The sequence below is a fragment of the Sciurus vulgaris genome (genome assembly GCF_902686455.1).
Source record: "Sciurus vulgaris genome assembly, chromosome: 17".
Lineage (NCBI taxonomy): Eukaryota > Metazoa > Chordata > Mammalia > Rodentia > Sciuridae > Sciurus > Sciurus vulgaris.
In genome coordinates this window covers 14,498,784-14,524,359 of record NC_136478.1, presented here as the reverse complement: position 1 = coordinate 14,524,359, position 25,576 = coordinate 14,498,784, and the positions used below count along the sequence as shown (strand labels likewise).

General features: G+C 45.9%; 1 protein-coding gene across 8 annotated transcripts in view; it reads left to right on the top strand.

Annotated features, from left to right (window-relative positions):
• ZFHX3 (zinc finger homeobox 3) overlaps positions 1–15,686 on the top strand; it is a 308,931-nt gene extending 293,245 nt beyond the window's left edge. For 7 of the 8 annotated variants that reach the window (XM_079117846.1, XM_079117848.1, XM_079117847.1 and 4 more), the window contains 2 exons: positions 154–5,649; positions 9,631–15,686. In XM_079117846.1, the coding sequence (XP_078973972.1) occupies positions 154–5,649; positions 9,631–11,333 (7,199 nt within the window). In that variant the 3' untranslated portion in view covers positions 11,334–15,686. Of the gene's footprint in view, positions 1–153; positions 5,650–7,076; positions 7,214–9,630 lie in introns of all 8 variants that reach the window. The other variant, XR_013760296.1, reaches the window with a different exon arrangement.
• Positions 15,687–25,576: the final 9,890 nt, after the last annotated feature.

Below are 25,576 nucleotides of genomic sequence, written 5' to 3'. Positions count from 1 at the left end.
TGTACCCTGTTTTTAATATGCACTCTATCAGCTCTGTGCAGATTCTCTTGATCGGGTTGGGCACTTCCTGCATTTGTGAAGCCTGTAGTGACTCTGGGTGCCATCCTGGAAACAAGACCTCTTTATCTTTGGGCTTGATTTTTTTTTTTCCAGAAACCTCAGAGGATCTGGGAAAGAACATCTTGCCATCCGCAAGCACAGAGCACAGCGGAGATCTGAAACCCTCTTCGGCTGACCCCAGCTCTGTGAGAGAAGACTCGGGCTTCCTCTGCTGGAAGAAAGGGTGCAACCAGGTTTTCAAGACTTCCGCTGCCCTCCAGACACATTTCAACGAGGTACACGCCAAGAGGCCCCAGCTGCCCGTGTCAGATCGCCACGTGTACAAGTACCGCTGCAATCAGTGCAGCCTGGCTTTCAAGACTGTTGAAAAGTTGCAGCTGCATTCTCAGTACCACGTGATCCGAGCCGCCACCATGTGCTGTCTCTGTCAGCGCAGTTTCCGAACATTCCAGGCTCTGAAAAAACACCTTGAAACCAGCCACCTGGAGTTGAGTGAGGCCGACATTCAGCAGCTTTATGGTGGCCTTCTGGCCAATGGGGACCTTCTGGCCATGGGAGACCCCACCCTGGCTGAAGATCACACCATAATTGTCGAAGAAGACAAGGAGGAAGAGAGTGACTTGGAAGATAAACAGAGCCCCACGGGCAGTGACTCTGGGTCAGTACAAGAAGATTCAGGCTCAGAGCCAAAGAGAGCTCTGCCTTTCAGAAAAGGCCCCAACTTTACCATGGAAAAGTTTCTAGACCCTTCTCGCCCATACAAGTGCACTGTCTGTAAGGAATCTTTCACTCAAAAGAACATACTGCTGGTGCACTACAACTCGGTCTCCCACCTGCACAAGTTAAAGAGAGCCCTTCAAGAATCAGCAACTGGTCAGCCAGAACCCACCAGCAGCCCAGACAACAAACCTTTTAAGTGTAACACTTGTAACGTGGCCTATAGCCAGAGTTCCACTCTAGAGATCCACATGAGGTCTGTGCTGCATCAAACCAAAGCCCGAGCAGCCAAGCTGGAGGCTGCAAGCGGTAGCAGTAATGGGACCGGGAGTAGTGGCAGCATCCCGCTGAGTTCCTCCACACCAAGTCCCGTGAGCACCAGTGGCAGTAGTAACACCTTTACCACCACCAACCCAAGTAGTGCCAGCATCACTCCAAGCTCCAGCTTACTTAGCCAAGTGCCCACGGAGAGTGTTGGGATGCTGCCCCTCGGGAATCCCATTGGTGCCAACATTGCTTCCCCTTCAGAGCCCAAGGAGGCCAATCGGAAGAAGCTGGCAGACATGATTGCTTCCAGGCAGCAGCAGCAACAGCAGCAGCAGCAGCAGCAGCAGCAACAACAACAACAACAGCAACAGCAACAAGCACAGACACTGGCCCAGGCCCAGGCTCAAGTTCAGGCCCACTTGCAGCAGGAACTGCAGCAGCAGGCTGCCCTGATCCAGTCTCAGCTCTTCAATCCCACGCTCCTTCCTCACTTCCCCATGACCACCGAGACCCTGCTCCAGCTGCAGCAGCAGCAGCACCTGCTCTTCCCTTTCTATATCCCCAGTGCTGAGTTCCAGCTCAACCCCGAGGTGAGCCTGCCAGTGACTAGCGGGGCGCTGACGCTGACAGGGACGGGGCCCGGCCTGCTGGAAGACCTGAAGGCTCAGGTTCAGATCCCACAGCAGAGCCACCAGCAGATCCTGCAGCAGCAGCAGCAGCAGCAGCAACAGCAACAGCAACAGCCAAGTCAACTTTCTCTGTCCCAGAGCCACTCTGCCCTCCTTCAGCCCAGCCAGCTCCCGGAAAAGAAGAACAAATTGGTCATCAAAGAAAAGGAAAAAGAAAACCAGAGAGAAAGGGAGGGTGCCGAGGTGGGAGAAGGCAACGCAGGACCAAAGGAGCTGCTGCCAGATGCCTTGAAGGCCAAAGAGAAGAAAGAGCCAGCACCAGGGGCTGGCTCTGAGCCTTCTATGCTTCCTCCACGCATCGCCTCGGACGCCAGAGGGAACGCCACCAAGGCCTTGTTGGAGAACTTCGGCTTCGAGCTGGTCATTCAGTACAATGAGAACAAGCAGAAGGTGCAGAAAAAGAGTGGGAAGACGGAGCAGGGGGAGAACCTGGAGAAGCTGGAGTGTGACTCCTGCGGCAAGCTCTTCTCCAACATCCTGATCTTAAAGAGTCACCAAGAGCATGTTCATCAGAACTACTTTCCCTTTAAGCAGCTGGAGAGGTTTGCCAAACAGTACCGAGAGCACTATGATAAGCTGTACCCTCTGAGGCCCCAGACCCCAGAGCCCCCGCCACCGCCACCGCCACCCCCGCCGCCCCCGCTTCCTGCAGCACCCCCACAGCCGGCCTCCACGCCGGCCCTCCCGGCCTCGGCCCCGCCCATCGCCTCGCCCACCATCGCCCCGGCCCAGCCCTCTGTGCCGCTCACCCAGCTCTCCATGCCCATGGAGCTGCCCATCTTTTCGCCGCTGATGATGCAGACCATGCCGCTGCAGACCTTGCCGGCTCAGCTGCCCCCTCAGCTCGGCCCTGTGGAACCTCTGCCCGCGGACCTGGCCCAGCTGTACCAGCACCAGCTCAATCCAACCCTGCTCCAGCAGCAGAACAAGAGGCCTCGCACCAGGATCACCGACGACCAGCTCCGAGTGCTCAGGCAGTATTTTGACATTAACAACTCCCCCAGCGAGGAGCAGATCAAAGAGATGGCAGACAAGTCCGGGCTGCCCCAGAAAGTGATCAAGCACTGGTTTAGGAACACGCTCTTCAAAGAGCGGCAGCGTAACAAGGACTCCCCCTACAACTTCAGCAACCCTCCCATCACCAGCCTGGAGGAGCTCAAGATCGACTCCCGGCCTCCTTCCCCAGAACCTCAGAAGCAGGAGTACTGGGGTAGCAAGAGGTCTTCCAGAACACGGTTTACTGACTACCAGCTGCGAGTCCTCCAGGACTTCTTTGATGCCAATGCTTACCCAAAGGACGATGAATTTGAGCAACTCTCGAATTTACTGAACCTCCCAACCCGAGTCATTGTGGTGTGGTTTCAGAATGCCCGGCAGAAGGCTAGGAAAAATTATGAGAATCAGGGAGAGGGCAAAGATGGAGAGCGGCGGGAGCTCACAAATGACAGGTACATTCGAACGAGCAACCTGAACTATCAGTGCAGGAAGTGTAGCTTGGTGTTCCAGCGCATCTTCGATCTCATCAAACACCAGAAGAAGCTGTGTTACAAGGACGAGGATGAGGAGGGGCAGGACGACAGCCAAAATGAGGACTCCATGGATGCCATGGAAATCCTCACCCCCACCAGCTCCTCCTGCAGCACCCCGATGCCCTCACAGGCCTACAGTGCCCCGGCACCGTCTGCCAATACGGCTCCCTCTGCTTTCCTGCAGCTTACGGCGGAGGCCGACGACCTGGCCACCTTCAGTTCAAAAGCAGAAGCGAGTGATGAGAAACCAAAGCAGGCTGACCCTCCTAGTGCACAGCCAAACCAAACCCAAGAAAAGCAAGGACAACCAAAGCCAGAGCTGCAGCAGCAAGACCAGCCGGAGCAGAAGATGAATGCACCCCAGCAAAAGCTCCCACAGCTGGCTGCCCCGCCCTCCCTGCCACAGCCTCCTCCACAAGTGCCCCCTCCCCAGTGTCCCCTGCCCCAGTCGAGCCCTAGTCCTTCCCAGCTCTCCCACCTGCCCCTCAAGCCCCTCCACACGTCAACTCCTCAACAGCTGGCCAACCTACCTCCTCAGCTAATCCCCTACCAGTGCGACCAGTGCAAGCTGGCGTTCCCATCGTTTGAGCACTGGCAGGAGCATCAGCAGCTTCACTTCCTGAGTGCACAGAACCAGTTCATCCACCCCCAGTTTTTGGACAGGTCACTGGACATGCCTTTCATGCTGTTTGATCCCAGTAACCCACTCCTGGCCAGCCAGCTGCTCTCGGGGGCCATCCCTCAGATTCCTGCCAGCTCTGCCACCTCTCCTTCCACGCCAACCTCCACCATGAACACTCTGAAGAGGAAGCTGGAGGAAAAGGCCAGCGGGAGCCCTGGCGAAAATGACAGTGGGACGGGAGGGGAGGAGCCGCAGAGGGACAAGCGTTTGAGGACCACCATTACGCCGGAACAGCTCGAAATTCTTTACCAGAAGTATCTGCTGGACTCCAATCCAACTAGAAAGATGTTGGACCACATTGCGCATGAGGTGGGCTTGAAGAAACGCGTGGTGCAGGTCTGGTTTCAGAACACCCGAGCTCGGGAAAGGAAGGGACAGTTCCGGGCTGTGGGCCCGGCGCAGGCCCACAGACGATGCCCTTTTTGCAGAGCGCTCTTCAAAGCCAAGACTGCCCTCGAGGCTCATATCCGGTCCCGGCACTGGCATGAGGCCAAGAGAGCTGGCTACAACCTCACTCTGTCGGCGATGCTCTTAGACTGTGATGGGGGACTCCAGATGAAAGGAGATATTTTTGATGGAACTAGCTTTTCCCACCTGCCCCCAAGTAGTAGTGACGGTCAGGGTGTCCCCCTCTCACCTGTGAGTAAAACCATGGAGCTGTCTCCCAGAACTCTTCTCAGCCCTTCCTCCATCAAGGTGGAAGGGATTGAAGACTTTGAAAGCCCCTCCATGTCCTCGGTTAATCTAAACTTTGACCAAACTAAGCTGGACAACGATGACTGTTCCTCTGTCAACACCGCAATCACGGACACCACCACAGGAGACGAGGGCAACGCAGACAACGATAGCGCCACGGGAATAGCAACGGAAACCAAATCATCTTCTGCACCCAGCGAGGGGTTGACCAAAGCAGCCATGATGGCAATGTCCGAGTACGAAGATCGGTTGTCATCCGGTCTGGTCAGCCCAGCCCCGAGCTTTTACAGCAAGGAATACGACAACGAAGGTACAGTGGACTACAGTGAAACCTCAAGCCTGGCGGACCCCTGCTCCCCGAGTCCCGGTGTGAGTGGTTCCGCGGGCAAATCCGGTGACGGCGGGGATCGGCCCGGGCAGAAACGTTTTCGCACTCAGATGACCAATTTGCAGCTGAAGGTCCTCAAGTCGTGCTTTAATGACTACAGGACGCCCACTATGCTCGAGTGTGAGGTCCTGGGCAATGACATTGGACTGCCAAAGAGAGTCGTTCAGGTCTGGTTCCAGAACGCCCGGGCAAAAGAGAAGAAGTCCAAGTTGAGCATGGCCAAGCATTTCGGGATAAACCAAACCAGTTACGAGGGACCCAAAACAGAGTGCACTTTGTGTGGCATCAAGTACAGCGCTCGGCTGTCTGTACGTGACCATATCTTCTCCCAACAGCACATCTCCAAAGTCAAAGACACCATCGGAAGCCAGCTGGACAAGGAGAAAGAGTACTTTGACCCAGCCACTGTACGTCAGTTGATGGCTCAGCAAGAGCTGGACCGGATTAAAAAGGCCAATGAGGTCCTTGGACTGGCAGCTCAGCAGCAAGGGATGTTTGACAACGCCCCTCTCCAGGCCCTCAACCTTCCTGCAGCATATCCGGCGCTCCAGGGCATTCCTCCCGTGTTGCTCCCCGGCCTCAACAGCCCCTCCTTGCCAGGCTTTACTCCATCCAACACAGGTGGGTTCTGTTCTAGGTGATTCTTCTTGGCATGGAAGCTCAGTTAGTGTTTTGTTGCGTGGTGACCCAAAGCCTCGAGTGCTGAGCAAGCAGGGCGCTTCCCGCTCTGCTCCTCTGAAAGCAGCAGGAACATAGTTCCCTCTGCTGCACCTCCCCAGTGCCAGCATGTAGTGGGTTCTTGGCCTTTCCAGTCAAGTCTAGGGATGGGAGCTCCTGGTTGGAGCATTCTCCTCTGAAACCACCCTTAGGCCTTATGTTCAGCAGCACCACCAGAGTGTGTGCTCTAGGGAAGAACCTGACCTACTGATTCCTAAGGAATTTTCAAGAGGTTTCCATCATAGACCCTTTCATGTGGGTCTATGAAATGCCAGTCTCATCTCGGTATTTGTTGCAAATATAAGACAGCTGAATGTCCTAGCTAAGTCTAGATGGTACCCAATGGAAACTGGCCCAGGGGAATTTAAATCAACTGTCTGCCCTCACCTGGGGTCCCTGCCATCCGTTTTAGAGAACTGCTATGGTAGATCTGCTATCAGGAGAAACTCTTCTGTGGCGGTTTATTACTCGTAGGGTTCTCTTCTAGCCAGAAAAACAGTAGCTATGCTAGTTTCTAAGGAGATGATCTTTCTCCTTGAATGCACTGACCAGGAATCTTGTACTTGCCACTGTGGTCCTTAGTTTTGACACATATGCGTTAGCCTTCCAGAGGTACTAATTCACACTTCAGACATCCTCAGTCACCCCTTCATTTTCTTTTGCCCATCTCCCTTTCCTCCCTCCCACCTGTTTACAATCATAAATACCTGCTTTTATGTTCTCAACAGGAAATTTTGCAGTTCTTCCTCCATACCTCTCTTATAAGTCGTCCTCTGTCCTTACCCAGCTTCTCTGGATCCAGCCATCTTTCCTGAATTGGACCTTCCCATATGGGGTCCTGTGAGCATTTGGCAGAAGTCAGCAAGTCCCACATCCCAGACCCTGTACGCAACAGCCTATGGTGGCCAGTGCATGCCCAGCAAAGGAGAGCTTCTCAGAGGGCCTTCTTGTCTTCAAAATGTGCCCCTGTTCCCAGGGCAAAGGCTGCTCTGCCACCTCCCAAAGCAGCCCTAGTTTCTGACTGAAAAAACTCCAAGTTTTACAGCTTTGGCCATCTTTACCAGGACAAAAGAGTAGTGAATTCCTGGTCCCAGTTTCTTATCCAAAGAGAACAAGAAAAGAAAGCAGAGCAGTCATTGCATATATGTGTTGGCAAGTAACACCACAGAACGATGTTAGGCCTGCCGGACAGAAGCCAGGAAACAAGCTACGGAAAGTGCCAGGCACTGAATTATCCTTGTGGCCCAGGGGCTTGGGAAGGCCCAGCATATCTTAATAATGTGAAAACAAAGTAGAACCAGAATGTCTGATGTATTCCCCTTGTTTTACAGATGAGAAAACTGAGGCCCAGAGAGGTCAAGACCATTCAGCAAGCTAGGGTAGGAGCCAGAGCTCCCACCCAGGCCTCCGGGCTCCCAGTGCTATGTGCTCCTTCCACAACACCCAATATGAGCCAGTCAGTCAACAGGTATACGTTTAGTGCTACTTAGGTTCTGACCGCTTGAGCAGACTTGAGATAGAAAGCTGTGCTCTTGATCAGTCAGGGTAGCCAGATGTGCCCCAGTTGCCAGCACCTGATCGTACCGCAGCTCAGGAGCATTGATCTGGAATGGGAGGAAAGGAACTTGTGTTTATTAACCATTTATTGTATGTCGGGCCCAATGCTGAGCTCTTTGTACATGGCCTTTCATTTGATCCCTGTAATATCTATCGTGGAAAACTGGGGTTCCAAGAGGGCAGTTAGTGGATCCGAGGTTGCACAGCTAGTGTGCATCAGCCATAATCCACCCAGGATCAGTCTGACTCCAGAGGTGCATGACTAAGACTCAGGGTGACGAAATATCTTGCTTGGTTCTGATCTTACAGAAAACCGAGGTCACAGAATTATTGTGAGAGTGCATTGAGCTACTGTGTCTAATAGTGTGGCTAGTGCAAGCTTGGCAAGTGGCAGGGCTTCAGGAAATGTTTCTTAAAATTTGAATCTCCCTGATTGACCACTGGTTGAACATGCTTGAAGTCAATTTAAGGCCTCCTGACCTGCCTGATCATTGTCTCAAAGGCCTGAAGCCCTGGGAATGGGGGCATCTGTGGATATTCCCCCTTTGCCCCCCAGATCTGTAGGCTCTGGCTTCAAACCTAAAACATGGAGCAGGCCCATTGCTTAGTGGTAGACAGAAAGAGCCTTGTTCCAGGTTTAGAATTCATAATCCATTCTGTCTCTGCCTCATTGATACCAATTTAACCATCAAGCATTTGAATGTTTTTTGGTACAGTCAGTCACTTCTCTGGTTTCAGTTGCTTATATGCATTGAGGAAATTGGATGAGTTACTTTCAGCATTCCCTTTCTGCTGTTCTGGAAGAGTTCATTATGTGATGCTGAGGGAAGCTTCCTTGTGCTATCCAGTGTTAGCAGATGTTTTCCTGGGACTGGCAACTCGAAGCAACCTTATTTTCACCTGAAATGTAATGGTTTTGGCAGTCAAGGCAACAGTGGACCATTCTTGCTGGTTATCACCATAGCCTTCACCCAGGTGTGGGCTCTAAGTGGTTTTGATTTGGTTGTTTTATCATGAGGAGTGTCATGCTGTGGAACTCCTGCCCCAGCTTTCTGGCAGGAAATATTAATGGGCTGTAAGATTTTTTAAATTTTACATTCCGGTGTAAAAGTCGATATTCTTTTGTGAAAAATCCCTGAAGGGATGTGTGCCAAGCAGCGGTTCCGATGTTGTGAATATGGAGAGTTCTGGGGGCCACTGCCTGTGCACTCTGGGCTCCCCAGCCTGCCTATTCTCAGCGTTTCCTCATCCAGCACGCTGTCCTTCCTCACCACCCTGCTCTGGACATGCCCGGAGCTTGGTATAGCCACAGCACCCTCCTCCCATCACCCTGGAACCAGACACACCCTCTAGGTGTTTTGTGTGTGTTGAGGAGGACTGAGGCCCTGGGCTGGGTGAAGGCTTTGGAGAGCAGAGGTGGTCAGGACTGAGCATGACTGAAGTGGGCCTGCCAACATGGTCAGAGGCCTCTGGGACCCATAACCCGTGGTCAGGGCTTAGGAACCGTCAGTGTCAGTGCGTTGCCCTCTTCTATTTCTGCTGCAGCTTTTCTCCTCTTTGTGCGACTGGTTCCTTAAGCATCTGAAACCCTCCTGAGCCTCCTTCACACAGGGGCAGGAAGAGGTGGTAGCCTTATTCAACAGACTTGGAGCACATTAGCAGAGCCAAGGCACTGGCGCAGTTTTCCCTGAGTGGGTTGAGTGTTTATTTCTTCCCAGGCCCATCCTCCACACACTCCCATCGTCCTCTCCTCTGGCCTCCAAAAGCACCCATTCAGTTGCAGCAATGGAGGTCAGAGAGGAAGAGCATGTATAGAGCCTGTTTTGTTTGCTGCGGCCTTGGGGCCTTGCCAGGATTCTTGCCTTGGCTCTCTTCTCCAGACAACTTCTGGTGGAGCCTCGTGGCTGTACTATTTCTGTAGTGCTTTGATGAAGGCCTTTGGTTCAAATGAGCCTCAGCTGGAAACAGCTAGTTTTGCGGCCTCCAGACTAATTGCACTGGGCAGAGCCAATGGTATCTGGGAGTGCATGGCAAGGACAATGCCAGCTAGCGGGTGTGGCATGTTGGGTGGGAAGGTGCTGGAAGTTGTTTAGCTGAAAGGGGAAGGATGGGCGCTGACCCAGGACTGGGTCCTGATCAAAATGCTCAGCTACCCAATCCTGAGCCTGGTGGGATGTTTCTGTTGAAAATGTTGGTGTTGAGAGAATCTTTCAGGTTGAAACCTTGACATCTAAGACTGTGCCAGTGACACAGGTGAAACGTCTTGAGCTTCAGCCTCGCCACCCTGGACTAACTGGTGCTTTCTCTTCCTGTCTCCGTTCCTTTTAGCTTTAACGTCTCCTAAGCCGAACTTGATGGGTCTGCCCAGCACAACAGTTCCTTCCCCTGGCCTCCCCACATCTGGATTACCAAATAAACCGTCCTCAGCATCGCTGAGCTCCCCGACCCCAGCACAAGCCACCATGGCGATGGCCCCTCAGCAACCCCCTCAACCCCAGCAGCAGCAGCAGCAGCAGCAGCAGCAGCCACAGGTGCAGCAGCCTCCCCCACCGCCAGCAGCCCAGCTGCCCCCCACCCCACAGCTCCCACCGCAGCAGCAACGTAAGGACAAAGACAGCGAGAAAGGAAAGGAGAAGGAGAAGGCACACAAAGGGAAAGGTGAACCCCTGCCTGTCCCCAAGAAGGAGAAAGGAGAGGCGCCCACGGCGGCTGCAGCCACGCTCTCTGCCCCGCTGCCCGCCATGGAGTATGCAGTGGACCCTGCTCAGCTGCAGGCCCTGCAGGCCGCCTTGACTTCAGACCCCACAGCACTGCTCACGAGCCAGTTCCTTCCTTACTTTGTACCAGGCTTTTCTCCTTATTACGCCCCCCAGATCCCTGGCGCCCTGCAGAGCGGGTACCTGCAGCCTATGTATGGCATGGAAGGCCTGTTCCCCTACAGCCCTGCGCTGTCGCAGGCCCTGATGGGGCTGTCTCCGGGCTCCCTACTGCAGCAGTACCAGCAATACCAGCAGAGTCTGCAGGAGGCAATCCAGCAGCAGCAGCAGCGGCAACTGCAACAGCAGCAGCAGCAGCAGCAGAAAGTGCAGCAGCAGCAGCAGCAGCAGCAGCAGCAGCAGCAGCAGCCCAAAGCAAGCCAAACCCCAGTCCCCCAGGGGGCTGCTTCCCCAGACAAAGACCCTGCCAAAGAATCCCCCAAACCAGAAGAGCAGAAAAACGCCCCCCGCGAGGTGTCCCCCCTCCTGCCGAAACCCCCCGAAGAGCCAGAAGCAGAAAGCAAAAGTGCGGACTCCCTCTACGACCCCTTCATTGTTCCAAAGGTGCAGTACAAGTTGGTCTGCCGCAAGTGCCAGGCGGGCTTCGGCGACGAGGAGGCGGCGAGGAGCCACCTGAAGTCCCTCTGCTTCTTCGGCCAGTCTGTGGTGAACCTGCAAGAGATGGTGCTTCACGTCCCCACCGGGAGCGGTGGCGGTGGCGGCGGCGGCGGTGGCGGCGGCGGCGGCTCGTACCACTGCCTGGCGTGCGAGAGCGCGCTGTGTGGGGAGGAAGCTCTGCGTCAACATCTCGAGTCGGCCTTGCACAAACACAGAACAATCACGAGAGCAGCGAGAAACGCCAAAGAGCACCCTAGTCTATTACCTCACTCTGCCTGCTTCCCCGACCCTAGCACCGCATCTACCTCGCAGTCCGCCGCCCACTCAAACGACAGCCCCCCGCCCCCGCCGGCGCCCGCGCCCCCGCCCGCTTCGCCCCACGCCCCCAGGAAGGCCTGGCCGGTGGCCGCGCGGGCCTCGGCCGCGAAGCCCGCCCCCTTCCCTCCTCTCTCCTCATCTTCAACGGTTACCTCAAGTTCATGCAGCACCTCAGGGGTTCAGCCCTCGATGCCAACAGACGACTATTCGGAGGAGTCTGACACGGATCTCAGCCAAAAGTCCGACGGACCGGCGAGCCCGGTGGAGGGTCCCAAAGACCCCAGCTGCCCCAAGGACAGTGGTCTGACCAGTGTAGGAACGGACACCTTCAGATTGTAAGCTTTGAAGATGAACAATACAAACAAATGAATTTAAATAAAAAAATTAATAACAAACCAATTTCAAAAATAGACTGACTGCAATTCCAAAGCTTCTAACCAAAAAAACAAAAAAACAAAAAAACACACACAAAAAAACACAAAAAAAAGGAAAAAAAAAAAAAAAGCGTGGGTTGTTTTCCCATATACCTATCTATGCCGGTGATTTTACATTCTCGTCTTTTTTTTTTTTTTTTTTCTTTTAATATTAAAAAAAAAAAAAAAAACAAAAAAAAAAAAAAAACCTACCCCTGTTACATTGTGTCCTTTTGAAGGTACTATTGGTCTGGGAAACAGAAGTCCGCAGGGCCTCCCCCATGTCTTCGGAGCTTAAACCCCTTGTATATTTGCCCCTTTTCAATAAACGCCCCACCTTGATAGCACAGAGGAGCCCGGCATGCACTGTATGGGAAAGCAGTCCACCTTGTTGCAGTTTTAAATTTCTTGCTATCTTAGCATTCAGATACCAATGGCTTGCTAAAAGAAAAAAAAAAAAAAGAAATGTAATGTCTTTTTATTCTCAGGTCAATCGCTCACACTTTGTTCTGTTTTCAGAATCATTGTTTTATATATATTATTTTTTCAGTTGGTTTTTTTTTTTTTTTTTTTTTTTTTGGTTCCAGAAAAGATTTGTTTTGTTTTGTTAATTTAAAAAAAAAAATGGGCAGAAAGTATTTGAGAAAAAACAATGTGAACTGCTTTAGCTTTCTGGGGATTTTTAAGGATAGCTTTTCTGCTGAAGCCAATTTCAAGGGGAAAAGTTAAGCACTCCCACTTTCAGAAAAAAAAAAAAAAACCCACACACACAAAGAGTGTTGAGGACTTGTAGCTTAAAAAAAATAAGTTTTAAAAAACTGACTTTCTGTATTTATGATAGATATGACCATTTTTGGTGTTGAGTAGATTGTTGCATTGGAAATGAACTGAAGCAGTATGGTAGATTTAAAAGGAAAAACCTTTTGTGTACATTTAGCTTTTTGTATGGTCCAGCTGACAGCTCCTCATTTGATGTCGTCTTGTTCATCCCTAGCAGATAGATTACAATCCGTTGATTTGCCTAAACTTTTCTCCCCTCCGTCCCTAAACTCCACTTTCTCTTTCCTCCTCCTAAGTCCCATCCCATAATCTCCCACTTAAGGTAGCTGCCTTCATTTCTTAGAGGGTAGCTGCAGAATTATTTTATAAAACTAAAGAAAGAATTTCAAAGGATTCTAGGGGTCATTAGGATCCTCACAGATTATTTTTGGTTGGGAAGTTGAAACTTTTTAAAGGCATATAATTCTAGTTACCTTTGTCTGTAGCCTTGTAAATTTATTTTTTATTTATCCTTCCTTTGGCTTTTCTCTGTACCCCCTTCTTTTCCTCCTTGTTTGGTAGATGCTTCAAATATTCTTTTCCTAAACTAAAGCATTTGTTTCAGTTTGTGTAATTGGGTTGTGTACTTTCCTTTTTAAAAAAAAAAAAAGTTTTGGTTAGGGGTTTGGCCTTTGGTTTTGTATTTGTGTTTTTTTCTTTCCTCTCTCAGAAAAAGAAATTTCATGCTTTAAATAAAATCCAAAGACACACCCTTTCACTGCTGATGCAGAAAAAAGGGAAAGGGTTCTTGTTACTTGAGAATTTGTTTCTGATTTAAACAAACAAGACTTAGTTTAATAAAAGAAAGAGTAAAACAAAAGATTCCCAGGTTGTTATGTGCTTCTTCTGCAAGCAGAGAGGCCACTGTTAATGACAATTCCATATACCAAAAGACACATTTTTTACTTCAAAGTTTTGTCCTTGTGTTAGGCAGTCTGAGCGGCGAGTGTTCCAGAGCGCAGCCAACAAAGAAGCAGATAGCAGTGTACAGAGAGCAGAAGAGGAAAGCGAACGTGAGGCACTTGTGTGTACGTCAGTGTCCATATTCTTGTAACACAACACAATGCTACACGCCCCCTTTTTTAATCTTAAAAACGGTCTGAACTTTGAAAGGAAAACTTTGTGCTGCTAAAATGTAGGTGTTGGAGACAAATAGATGCTTTGCTGTTTCACTTTCATAGCCAAACATCAACAGACACAATCTCCCCTCGCCCCCAAAAGTGTGAAGTCCTTTTCCCCCGTCATTCTCCTTATGTTTCAAAAGGGAACTTTGAAGACTGTGAATACAGGTTCCATTGGTCACCTTTCAGGCTTCTTTCCCCAGTGCTGAAGCCACTCATCGACTTTGCAAAAGACTGGAGCATTCCAAGATCTGAAAATGGATTTCTTTTTTTCTTTTCTTTCTTTCTTTCTTTCTTTTTTTTTTTTTTTTTTTTTCTTTTTTAGCCGGGACTATTTTTATGAATTTGTTTTTAGTTAATGAAAGAGTAGATCTGAACTGTTGTACATATTTCTAACTAGGCTGATGCACAGTGCAAATTCCTTTTTAATTTTTTAAGTAGAAATTCTAAAGAATACCATCGTAACTATTCATATCAGTATCCAGTTGTAGCATAAGGTGTCAAAAACAAGTACGCAAAACATTTACTGTTTTAACAAGCTATTTCCTTTTAACAAAAATTCTTGTATTTCTCCCTGTGTTTGAGATGAACATTTTTAAATTTTAAAGTTGTACAGTTTTTTTTGTTTTCCATTATTTTATCTTGTTTGTAACTCTATGAAATATATATATATATTTTTTGCCATTTAACTGTTGTATGTTACTCTGTGTCTGTATCATAGAAAATAATTGTTTTTGTTTTTGGTTCTCTATGTGACACCAGTTAACAATTTAACACTAGCTTTACCTGTCAAATTCTGCTAGGTTTTCTCTAAAAACTGTTTCTAAAAATGATATTGCTTGGTAATAGTGCAATTTCTGTCCCTTTCCCTCCCCCATCAACTTTAGGTTCCTTTGTGATTTTGCTACCCCTTCCCTGATGCTTTTAATTTGGGTTTTTTTTTGTTTGTTTGGTTGGTTGGTTTTTTGTTTTTGTTTTTTTTTTTTTTTTTTTTTTTGCTACTACGCCATCCTCCCTCTGTGAGGCAGTGACTGTCAGTGTTCTGTTATGCCATGCCTTGACCTTGTGGGTGTGTTTGGCAACAATAAGGTGGTTGGGTAGATTGGCTAAGCATGCTCCCACCTACCAGCATCCCTCTGAGGGGTATGTGATCGTTTCCACCTGGAGTGGGTCGCGCACTTAATGCTTTCCTCCACGACTGTTCCACCCACGTGTATGTTCATTAAAAAAAAAAAAAAAAAAAAAAAAAAAAAAAAAAAGAAGAGTAATTCTCAGCACTAACCCAGAAGTAGCAAAGCAGTCAATGAGGTTGCAAAGTCAAAGTCAAACATGAGCTGGTCACAAGTTGGTGGGCTGACATCCACAGTGGCTGTGACCTCTAGCATTTACAAAGCATGAACTCACCACAACGCTCAACTGTTGGACTCCATCCCGCTCGGGGAATCTATTCCTGTCTGCTGTGTAGTGGGTAGCTGCGTAGGGTATCTGAACTCACTTTTTAAATTAGTTCGTAACCTCCATTGGCACTTCACTTTTTGGTTGTTGGTGGTGGTTTTTTTTGTTTGTTTGCTCCTTTGCTTTTGTTGTTTGTTTTTGGTTTTCTCGAATACTCCACAGTGTGGGTTGGTGCCAGACACGTTGGGTCGTAGCACCAGCTCTTGATGCACAGAATGGGAGTGATTTTATCCATTTCTCCATCCTTCCAAAAAGAAACTTAAAAAAAGGAAAACACACACACACACACACACACACACACACACACACAGAAGAGTTGATACGTCTAGGAAGTTTTTTTTTTTTTTTTTAATTAAATGCTATTTAAAGAGATGAATGTGGCCAAAGTTTTACACAATTGAAAATAAAGTAAAACAGACGGCATGTGTAAACCTGAGTTCTTCAGGCATGGCAGGAAGTTGCAGGAGAGAGAGGCAGTGACCCAAGCCAGTGCACTTGATGTTCATGGACATATATTTTTTTTAAATAATAAATTAAATTAAAACATTTTAAATAGAAGCATAAATTGAGTTGGTTGTTTGTTGGCGCTGAGATACTGCCCACTGTGAAACAAAGCTTTGACTAGTTTTTTTGTTTGTTTACTTTCTTCAGGGGGGAGGGGGGCAAGTTTGGGTAGGAAAGGAATCATAAATGAACGTGACCCTGAGGTGAAGAGGTATATGAACAGCCTTTGCAATGTACAAAAAAACAAAAACAAAACAAAAAAAAAACAAAAAAAAACAAAAAAAAAATAGAGCAAGTGAAACCAAAAATGATGTTCTTGGTGTTTTTCTATAATGTAGTCTTGTTAGCTTTTTTGTTACTGTAACAATGCTGATCTTGAACTGTACCAAAATACATGGAGACTAACAAACAGAACCACATGGAACTTTCAAACTGAAAAAAGAAATTTGTCACAAAAACTTTGTTGTCATAGTTAAGTTGATTGTAGATGGTAATTGAATATACTCCTTTGAAAATATTTCATCAAGTATGTTTCCTGCTCATTGTGATACATTAAAAAAATATGAGCAAAAAGTTCTTGTCTCTGTTCCCAGATTGTGTGTGTGCGTGTGTGTGCATGAGAGGAAGAAGTTGACAGCTGGTAGTGTGTAAATTTGAACAATATCTTGAGCTTGTATGTGCAGGGAGTATTATGCTGAGATTACACAAGGTTGTACACAAACTCTGTGTTGTGTTGTGTTTTGCATCTCCTAGCACTCAAAGTGCCAGAAGTTTGGGCCATGACACTTTTTCATTGGTCCAAGGAAGTTGTAAGCCTGACCTCTTAGAAAATTCTTGGCCCCAGAAATTCCTAGTAACAGCTGAATTCTTTTTTTTTTTTTTTAAAGAAGGGGTCTCACGGTGTGTTGCCCAAACTGTCCTTGAAGAGAGATCCTCCTGCCTCAGCCTCCCCGGTAGCTGGTATTACAGGAGTGCATCACCATGCCCAACCCAACTACAAATTCAAATGTTATATGAAGATTGTATGCACTTGGTACAGCTGTAAGCATAGAGGTTTTGCTGGTGGCCAGGAGAGAGGTAGGTTCAACTTTGATGAACTGGTAACTGGATCTAGTGTTTGTAGCTCAAGGATGCAAACAGTAAGTTAAATTAAGGGGATGATTGACTACATTTGCCTGGCCTACCAAAGGGCTTTTCTAAACCTGTTTTAGAGCAGGATTTGAGACAGGCATAGCCTGGACAACAGCAGTAGCATTAGTAATTCCCGCATGCAAGAGACAATTTAGTCTTATTTAAAAAAAAAAAAAAAAAAAAAACTCTCTTACAATGGAAAATGTCTTTAATTCATTAACAAGTCACATCCAAGATTGGACCCAAAATCCTTTAGTTCGTCTCTGATTTATCACCACAACTAAGAAGTAATTTGCAAAGCTGTAGCTGCTGGGTTTGGATGGCATCATAGGCTGCCCATGTCCCTGCAAGGTGTGTAGCATCTGCCTTTGATCAACAGGGATCGTTTCTTTGCCGAGAGTTAAACTCCAAAACCTTTTTCTGTTGACCCAGATAACCACTGTCAACCAAGTACTTCTTCTTGGTTCCCGCAGCAGATATTCAAGAAGAAGTAGTGACTCTTCCCTCAAACTCTCAGAGCCCTGCAACTGGCATGAGCATCCCTAATGTTCAGAGAGGAAAGCTGGTTCTCTGGCCAGTGCTGCAACCTCTGTGCCCAACAGGTACTGTCACCGTCTCTGACCCAGATCTTTATGGATGTTCCTGAAGAAACAGTTGCCTTCTGTCTCAGTATGTCTTCTTGGCACCCTGTCACTGATTTCTCTCCCATCCCATGAAAAGGCACAGTGTAAGAATGGTTCAGAACCAAACCACATCTGCCTCTCTAAGTTATAATTATTTTAGGATCACATTGAGATGTTTTAAATGGAACCAATTTCACAGAGAAGTTTTGCTGCCTCAGCTCTTTGGGGGAGGGTACTTAAAATTCAAAATCTTCTATCAATAAATTTTCAACAAGAAAATAAGACAAAAACTTAGCGTTAGTGGGCCCTTTGCATCAGGGAATCTCTATGTGCCTAAATTACGTTGAGAGAGGATTGAGTCAGAAAACCAAAGCACTTGCTGAGAGACTTTCTCCTAGTGGAAGTCTTCTAATCTGGCTTCAATACCATGCTCATGTGAATATTAATCTCCTTGGAATTAATAGTCCCCCTCCCTCAGAAAATGTGAAATGGCAACACCTTAAAGTGGCTGATATGTGTTAGGTAGCTGTTTCTAATTTTGCTTTAAAGAAATGTCTGCAGTACCTTGTCCCTGTTATAGACTAATGACCTTCCAAATCTCACTTTTAACAAGTTAAGACTTGAGGTTACAAGAACACAAGCAGTTTAAGAGTCAAGTTGAAGGATGAGAAGTTCGCACCTGCTGCTCTGCTCTGCACCTTAATTATAGCAGGACAGATGTGCTTGTGCAGCCTCCATATTACCGCTGGGGGTGGACCAGCCAGGGCTCTGGCAAAACTTGCAAAGAAATTAGTGCTCTCAAGACCATTAAAGTAGGAGGCTTTTTCCATTCTTTATTTCATGATGAAGGTGGGATTTTCCTTCCCCTTTCCTTCCTCTTGCATTCCTTGTTTTTTTTTTTTTTTCTTCTTTTTCTTTTTTTAACTTGAGGCATATGGTTTTAAGAAATCTTAGTTGACTTGGTTTCCTCTGAATTTGTCATCTTGAGTTTTTTAATTACAGACAACAAAACAATTTTTTTTTTGTCCCTTTATTTGTGACTTTCATTCCCTATGTGGAAGAGATGGACCAAGACGATCCAATCCAATTTTAATCTAATTTTGAGTCTCATATTAATCTGGGAATTAAAACTAGCAGACGAACTGTTTTACTCTGGGGCAAAGTTGCCTGGGCCTGAGAAATGAGTGCCAAGAAGCAGCTGGGAAGAGCAGGGCCTGAGCAGAGAGGACCTAAGGCTGCAGCGCTTGCTCCTTCCGCCCATTGAGCCACCCTACCCAGGCCAGCCTCTCTGAATGCCTTCTATTCGTGTGACTTGTAAAACCATTTTGTAAAATCACATACTTCTTCATTTATTCCTCAACTGGCCTCTGGGGTAGGGAAAGTGGGCGACATTTACCCCCAGCATCCACAATGAGAGGAGCGAGGCACAGAGGCACCAACCTCATGTTGAACCTGTCCAGTGTTCCTCTTGTCCATCCCACTGTTTCCTGAGACTTAAAGGGTGGGTGAGAGTAAGCTCCAAGGCCAGTTTGGTGGGGTTCAAATTCCGGCTCCACCATTGTGACCTTGACTGAGTTTCTTGTTGCCACTGTAAGATGAATTGAAAGCATCTGCTTCATAGGGTGGTCGTGACACCACTGCCCGGTCCACACCACAGGTTCAAAACCTATCGCTACTGCTGCAAACTATCAGTGCAAACCCTTCGCACATCAGAGGATGCACAGATCTTTCGGCAGGTTTCTGCTCGTGACTTGTATGAGAGTTCAGTCGGGGCGTTTGGATTTCAGGATTTTAATGCCCAACCTCTACAGACTAATTTGGCCATGAGAACTTACAGTCCGCTTGTTGGCCAGAGTGGGCCCACGTCTGCCTCAGCATGCCTTGAAGGGTGAGCGGCTTGCATGTGCGGGATTAGAGTACAGGAGATGGAATAAGTTGGGACAGTCGGCCGCTGCCTGTCTTGAGGTGTCCAGAGGCACAAGGCGAGAGCTACAAACCTGAAATGGGACCGGGAACGAATGAATGAGCGGCAGGGGAAACAGCGAACAGGGGTGCATACCAGGCAATGTGCAAGAGGACCTCTCCACCTCTGAACAAGGGAGGAGGTTTTTAAAATGCTCTTATTGGTTGAGGAATTGCAAAGGGAGCACGAAAGGCCTGCGAAAGGAGTCACCTGAGCACAGAATAGCTGGAGCCCATTTGCCTGACAGCTCTGTTCGTAAGAACTCATCAGTGCCATGCCTTGGGATGCGGCTGTGAATTTTGTCTATTTTAAATCAAACAGTGATGACTTTGGCAATAAAGTGGCTAATGTTGGTATCAGAGGACCAGTAAAGGGTATGGAGAATGACTGGTGGGCAATTTGCCTTTTCTCTGAGGATAACGACCACAAACGTAGCCTTGGATTGTTTCCAGTAACAGATATGGTGGCATTCTTATTTTTCATGTATTTTTTCACTAGTTACTTTTAAGACTCCCCCCCCCCCCCACTTATCACTGGTTTTACCACATCAAGATTTTTATGTGCCTTACTATAGTTTTATTCATGTTTCACGTGCTAGGGGTTTGTTCAGTTCTCGGACCTGAGGGATATGACTCCTGATTTAAATTGGCCATTTTCAGTCATTATTTCCACAAATACATTGTTTTCTGCCCCTCAGGGTCCCCCACTCCCCCACCCCCACCAGGGCACCAACTCCATAGGTATTAGTCCACTTAAGGTAATTCATAGCTTATTAATGTTCTGGGCTTTTCATTTGTTTGGCATGTTGTGTCTTTCAAGTGTTTTCTTTTTCTCTTTGTGTGTTTTATTTTGAATAGTTTCCAATTCTGTCTTCAAGTCCACTGATCTTTTCTTCTAATCTGCCGTCAATCCTATTCAGTGTATTTTTTATCTCACACACTAAAGTTTTCATCTCTGGAAGTTTAATTTTGGTCTTTAGTTCAAAATGTCTTCCATGTCTCTCCTCTTGAACACGTCATCCTCTGCTGGTTCTAACATCCATGTAAGCTCTGAGTTGGTTGCAGGTGATTGGTCATTCTTATGATGGGTTGCGTTTCCCTGCCTGTTTGCATTCCTGATAATCTTTGATTGGTTACCAGACATTGTGACTTTTACCTTGTGTGGTGCTGAATATTTTTGTATCCCTATAAATTTCCATAAGCTTTTTTTCAGTACACTGACATTACTTGGAAATCGTTCGATCCCTTTGGGTCTTGTTGGACAGGACCAGTGTACTATTTTGCTAGGGCTAATTATTCCCCAGTACTGAAGAATAATTATCCGGGGAAGTCTTTTTGTTCTGTGAACTCTTTCCCACCCTGTGTGGGCATCCAGTACTGTAACTGCCTATCCTTTTGGCATTCTGTCTTGGGTTTTTAAATAGTTTCCTCCCTGTGTATACTTATTGGTACTTTTCTAAATACTTGTGTGAGACCCTCTGAAGACCTCCAGAGTTCTCTCTCTTCTGGTGCTCTGGTCCTGCAAATTCTAGCTGCTTTGGTCCCCCCAGACTGTTTATCTCAGCTGAGGGAGTCTACTAGGCTTCACACAGAGGCCCCTCCCTGTGTTTCGGCCTGGAAATTCTCTCAAGGCAATACAGTGGGATAATAGGAGAGCTCACCTTCTTTCTCATCTCTTGGGATCAGTATTCTTCACAATATAATATCTAGTGCCTTGAAAATCATTCTTTCAGATATTCTCATGTTTTTAGTTGTTTCAGTTGGAAAGGTATGACTGGTCTTTATTACTCTATCTCAGCTGGAAGCAGAAGTCAAATATATGTGGTAAGAGTCCCGCATACCTTTTCAAAGTACTGCCAACACTTATGAAGATTTCAATTAACACAAGAGCCTGACTTCCCAGCAGACTTCTCTAGATATGATGTGATACTGATTAACCTCTTAAGATTAAGGGCTACAGCTAATTCATCCTTTTGCTTACAGTGATCAGAGATGGAAGAGAGCAGGTAAATGGAGGAATAACTCTGCCCCCTTTCTGCCTTGCCACAAGGCCACATAGAATGGGAAAACCACTTCTTGGTTTTAGAGTTGTCAACCAGCCGGTGGAAGCAGAGGTATGACTGACACTAAAGCACTATTTTAATTCTTTCCTCTTAACTATGAGGGTTTCACTATTCATAAAGTTATTCAAGCCTTTTTAGTTAAACCACTTTATTTCAATGTCTTCCTTCACACAGATGATTTTTCAGATTAACTAAATGTGACTCAAGGAAATCCATTGATTTGAAAGTGTGGCTTTCACTCTGAGATGAATTCATTGCACTGAGTAATAAAGAAGAATGGTAGAAAATCAGTCCCCTGCAGATACTAGTCATTTTTGCTAAACTTAAATCATGTCTTTTGTTTGTACGTTAATTCTGGCAAAATTTAGTTCATACTTACCGACATTGGGTGAGAGGAGGGATCAAATGAGTTTGAGACTAGGGAAATTCTAAAAATAACCAAGCTGAGAGAGTGGTCTCATAAGACTGATGGAACCAGCAGAGGTTCACATGCTCCAATTGCAGGGCTGAGGGGTAAGGCAAGGGGTCCCTGGTAGGATCTGAAAGGACTGGAATGAATTTCCTTTGAATTCCACAATCAGAAGAAACTGCAGGAAGAGAATTCAAATTGAGCAAGACAGGGACAGTAGATACCAAAGAAGAAGATACAGGGTACATGTGACCCTAGGTAAAATCAAGGGAGAATAGAGCAAGAACTCTTTTTTTTTTTTTTTGTAAACAAATGGGATACATGTTGTTTCTCTGTTTGTACATGGCGTAAAGGCATACCATTTGTGTAATCATAAATTTACATAGGGTAATGTTGTTTGATTCATTCTGTTATTTTTCCCCTTCCCCCCACCCCAAGAACTCTTAGTAAAAGGTAAAAGGCCATATTTTTTAACACTTCATGAAAACACCATGAAGCCACAGGAATCACCAAAGCCACGAAGTTTAAAAAGTCATCCAAAGTCATCCATTCATCCTACAAGTTCAGGGAAACTAATTTCATGTAAGAATGGTCCATAGGAAAGGATTGTAGTCAAATCGCATAGAAAATTATTATTTGAAAAATGATAAGGAGAAAGATTATATTTCTACAAATAATGAAAGAAAAGACATGCCCATAAAGTAAGTAATATAGCCTAGTATTTCAAAATGAGTCAAAATTTTTGAAAGACATAAAAGAACAGCACCAGAACTAGAAAAATATATAAAAATAATCACTTTTCTTGAATCCATTAAACAGCTAAAGTTGGGTAACAATGAAGAAATTTGAATTCCAGAAAGGAGCACATCCTTCAAAGGAGGAAAGGGACTCGACTGCCTGGCCCTCAGCAGAACCAGGAGAAAGAGGTAGCCACCATAAAAGCCCCTAAGAAGTCAACACATTTAACAAAAGACTAGCCAAGCGAGGCCTTGGGTACCACCAGCTAAAGTACCTGCAGTGGGGTTGGGGTGGGCTGGGGAGACAAGGTGAGTTTGACATGCACTGAGCCTCTTTCCCACAGACCTCTGCGAGGTGTTCTAAATGGATGGTACAGGCCTGCTGGATGTGGTCAGCTGCTGCTGGGAAACAGGCACTGAGCAACACCAGCTTTCCTGGACCCTTCTCTCCTACAAAGCAAAAGCATCAGATAGAGGGACAGCTAGCCCTTTTGCCCCCAGGTCACAGGTAAAAGACACTCTGTGGCTTGGGGAGAGAGTAGAAGAAAGAAAACTCCTCTATAATCCTGGGTCAGCAGGTAGGAAAAGGGCATGGGCCCAGGACCCTACACTAATACCCAGCAGACATGTGCTGAGGGAGGAATGGAAAACTTCCCAAGACCGACTCCCCAGACCAGGTAGAGTTTGGTGCCAGGAGGAGAAGGAGGTTCAAGAGTGTTGACATGACTGTGTCCCCAAGATCAAGGTACATAGGGCCTACCCAAGACTAAGACTGGTCCCCAGCAACAGAGAACCCCTCCCTGCCCCAATGAATGAGAAAACCCTCTGACACTCAAGCTTCCGACCTAAACATGGCAACAGCAGCTCACAGGGAAGGGCACTTGGAGTCTGTGTTGTAACTGGCCAACTCTAGATTGTGCCCATTTCCAGGGGTATGTACCATCTTCCTTACTCCCTACTGTTCTACACACAATGTCACACACACAAAAAGTAGCAACCAAACCCTGTCATTACACCTGGAAGAACATAACAACTTATAAAGTTACGTTAACAGCAACTTAACTAATCACATCTCTAGATGCAACTATCAGTTCCCAAAGTGTTATGGGCTAGGCTACGGTTCCCCTCGAAACTCATGTGTTTATCTCCTGGGATGTCACAATGTGACTGTATTTGGAGCTGGGGTCTTTAAGGAGGTAAAGTTCAGTAAGGTCAATTGGGGTGGGCCCTAATTCAATATGGTTTTGAAGAAGGGGAGAATGACATAAACACAGTCAAAAGACCATGTGAAGACAGTAGAAGGTGACAACTATCTATAAACCAAGGAGAGAGGTCCTTCTGAAGGGTAGGCATGGATGCGGGCAACACTGTTGACATTTTGATTTTAGACATCTGGCCTGCAAAATTGTGAAGAAACTGATTTCTGTTGTGTAAGCCCCCGCTTCTGTGACATTTGTTTTGGGAGTTCTGGCAAACTAATAGAGAAGGTATATGAAGAATAAAGGAATACCACAGAGATGCCACAAATAAAAAGGTAGACTCTGGGAAACTCTAGGTCAAGCAAACAGATTTCTTCATCAAATACACTAAGAAGAGTGAAGGAGTTGGAAAGGAAATTAAAAATACCTAAACCAGACATTAAAATGCCAGACATTAAAAATACCTAAACACATACTAAGGAAACAATGACAATGTATTTGGATCCTGACTCAAACTATAATTTTTTTAAATGAAATTTGAGATAATGGGAAATTTGATGACTTAGGAATTTCATAATATTAAGAAACCATCACTATTTAAAAACATTTAAAAAAGAAATCAGGGACTGGGGTTGTAGCTCAGTGGTAGAGCGCTTGCCTCACATGTGTGAAACACTATGTTCGATCCTCAGCACCACATAAATAATGAAATAAAGGTATTGTGTCCACCTACAACTAAAAATAAAAAATTAAAAAAATAGAAATCATCATTAACAGAAAGGAAGTTAGTAAATTAAAGTCCAGGGCCTAACAGAAGTCCAGTTTCTAACAGAAAACAATTTTTATATCTTTTTGTAGCAGATCTCCCTAGGATCACTTTCCTCCTAACTGAAGTATGTCCTTCAGTCAGTCTATACACTCTTCTTAGTGTATTTGATGAAGAAATCTGTTTGCTTGACTTAGAGTTTCCCAGAGTCTACCTTTTTATTTGTGGCATCCTGTGATATAATTTATTGTATTCCTTTATTCTTCATATACCTTCTTTATTTGTTTGCCAGGATCACAAAAGGCTACAACCTCGAGGTTACAGTATTCAATTGGTGGAACGACTCCCTCATAGGCTTACAGTCCTGGTTCAGATTCACTAGGAAGTCCATGGAATCTCAAGCTATAAGCTGGGTTTTCTGGACTGACGGTAACCACAATTAGTGATACAGTGAATGTAATTCTCTAGAATAAAGTGCATTCATTGTAAACCTAAAATGATTTCTACTTATAATTTTCAAATACAATATTCTCATAAAGATAAACAAGGGCACAAGGAAATTAGATTTCGTAAGTGAGAAATGGCAGATAACAGAAACAGCCTCAATAATTTTGATAATGATATGATCAAACGTAGATCCCCAAACAACTATGCTGAATATGTTTGACAAAATAAAGAAATGCATGAAGATATCTTTGTTGGACAGATAGGTAACCTAAAAATAATAAAAATACAACTGAAATTAAGAACTCAACTGATTAATAGAAGATTGAACAGGCTGAAGAATTAGTGAATTAAAAAACAGATCAGCTTACCTAAAATGCAGAAAGAGAAAATACAGAAGAAGGCATCAGAGATATAAAAGTGTATGATGAGAAGAGCTGACATAGTGTCACATAAGGAGGAGAATATATTTAAAGAAATAGCAGTTGAGAATTTTTGAGAAATAATGAAAGACAGAAATCTACAGATTCAACATCCAATGGAAAATAAAGAAAAAAAAGGAAAAGAAGAAATAACTATAAGAAAATAAAAGTGCAGAAAACTAAGAGAAAAGTAGGCATAGAAAGCAGACTTGTTATCATCAAAGGAAAAGCTTTTAGACAATCAATTGATTATGCAGTGGCAGCCACAGAAGTCAAAGGACAAAAGAAAGGTATTTTCTGTCCACTGGGGGAAAATACCAACATGGAATCCTTTATCAAGGAAAAATATAATTTTAGAATGAAGGAAAAATGAAGACATTTTCAAATGAATGAAAAACAGGGTGTCGACTATAGACTGACTGAAGGACATACGTCAGTTAGAAGGAAAATGACCCTAGGGAGATCTGCTACAAAAAGATAAACAAATTTTAAAAATGCTAAAACTGTACACAGG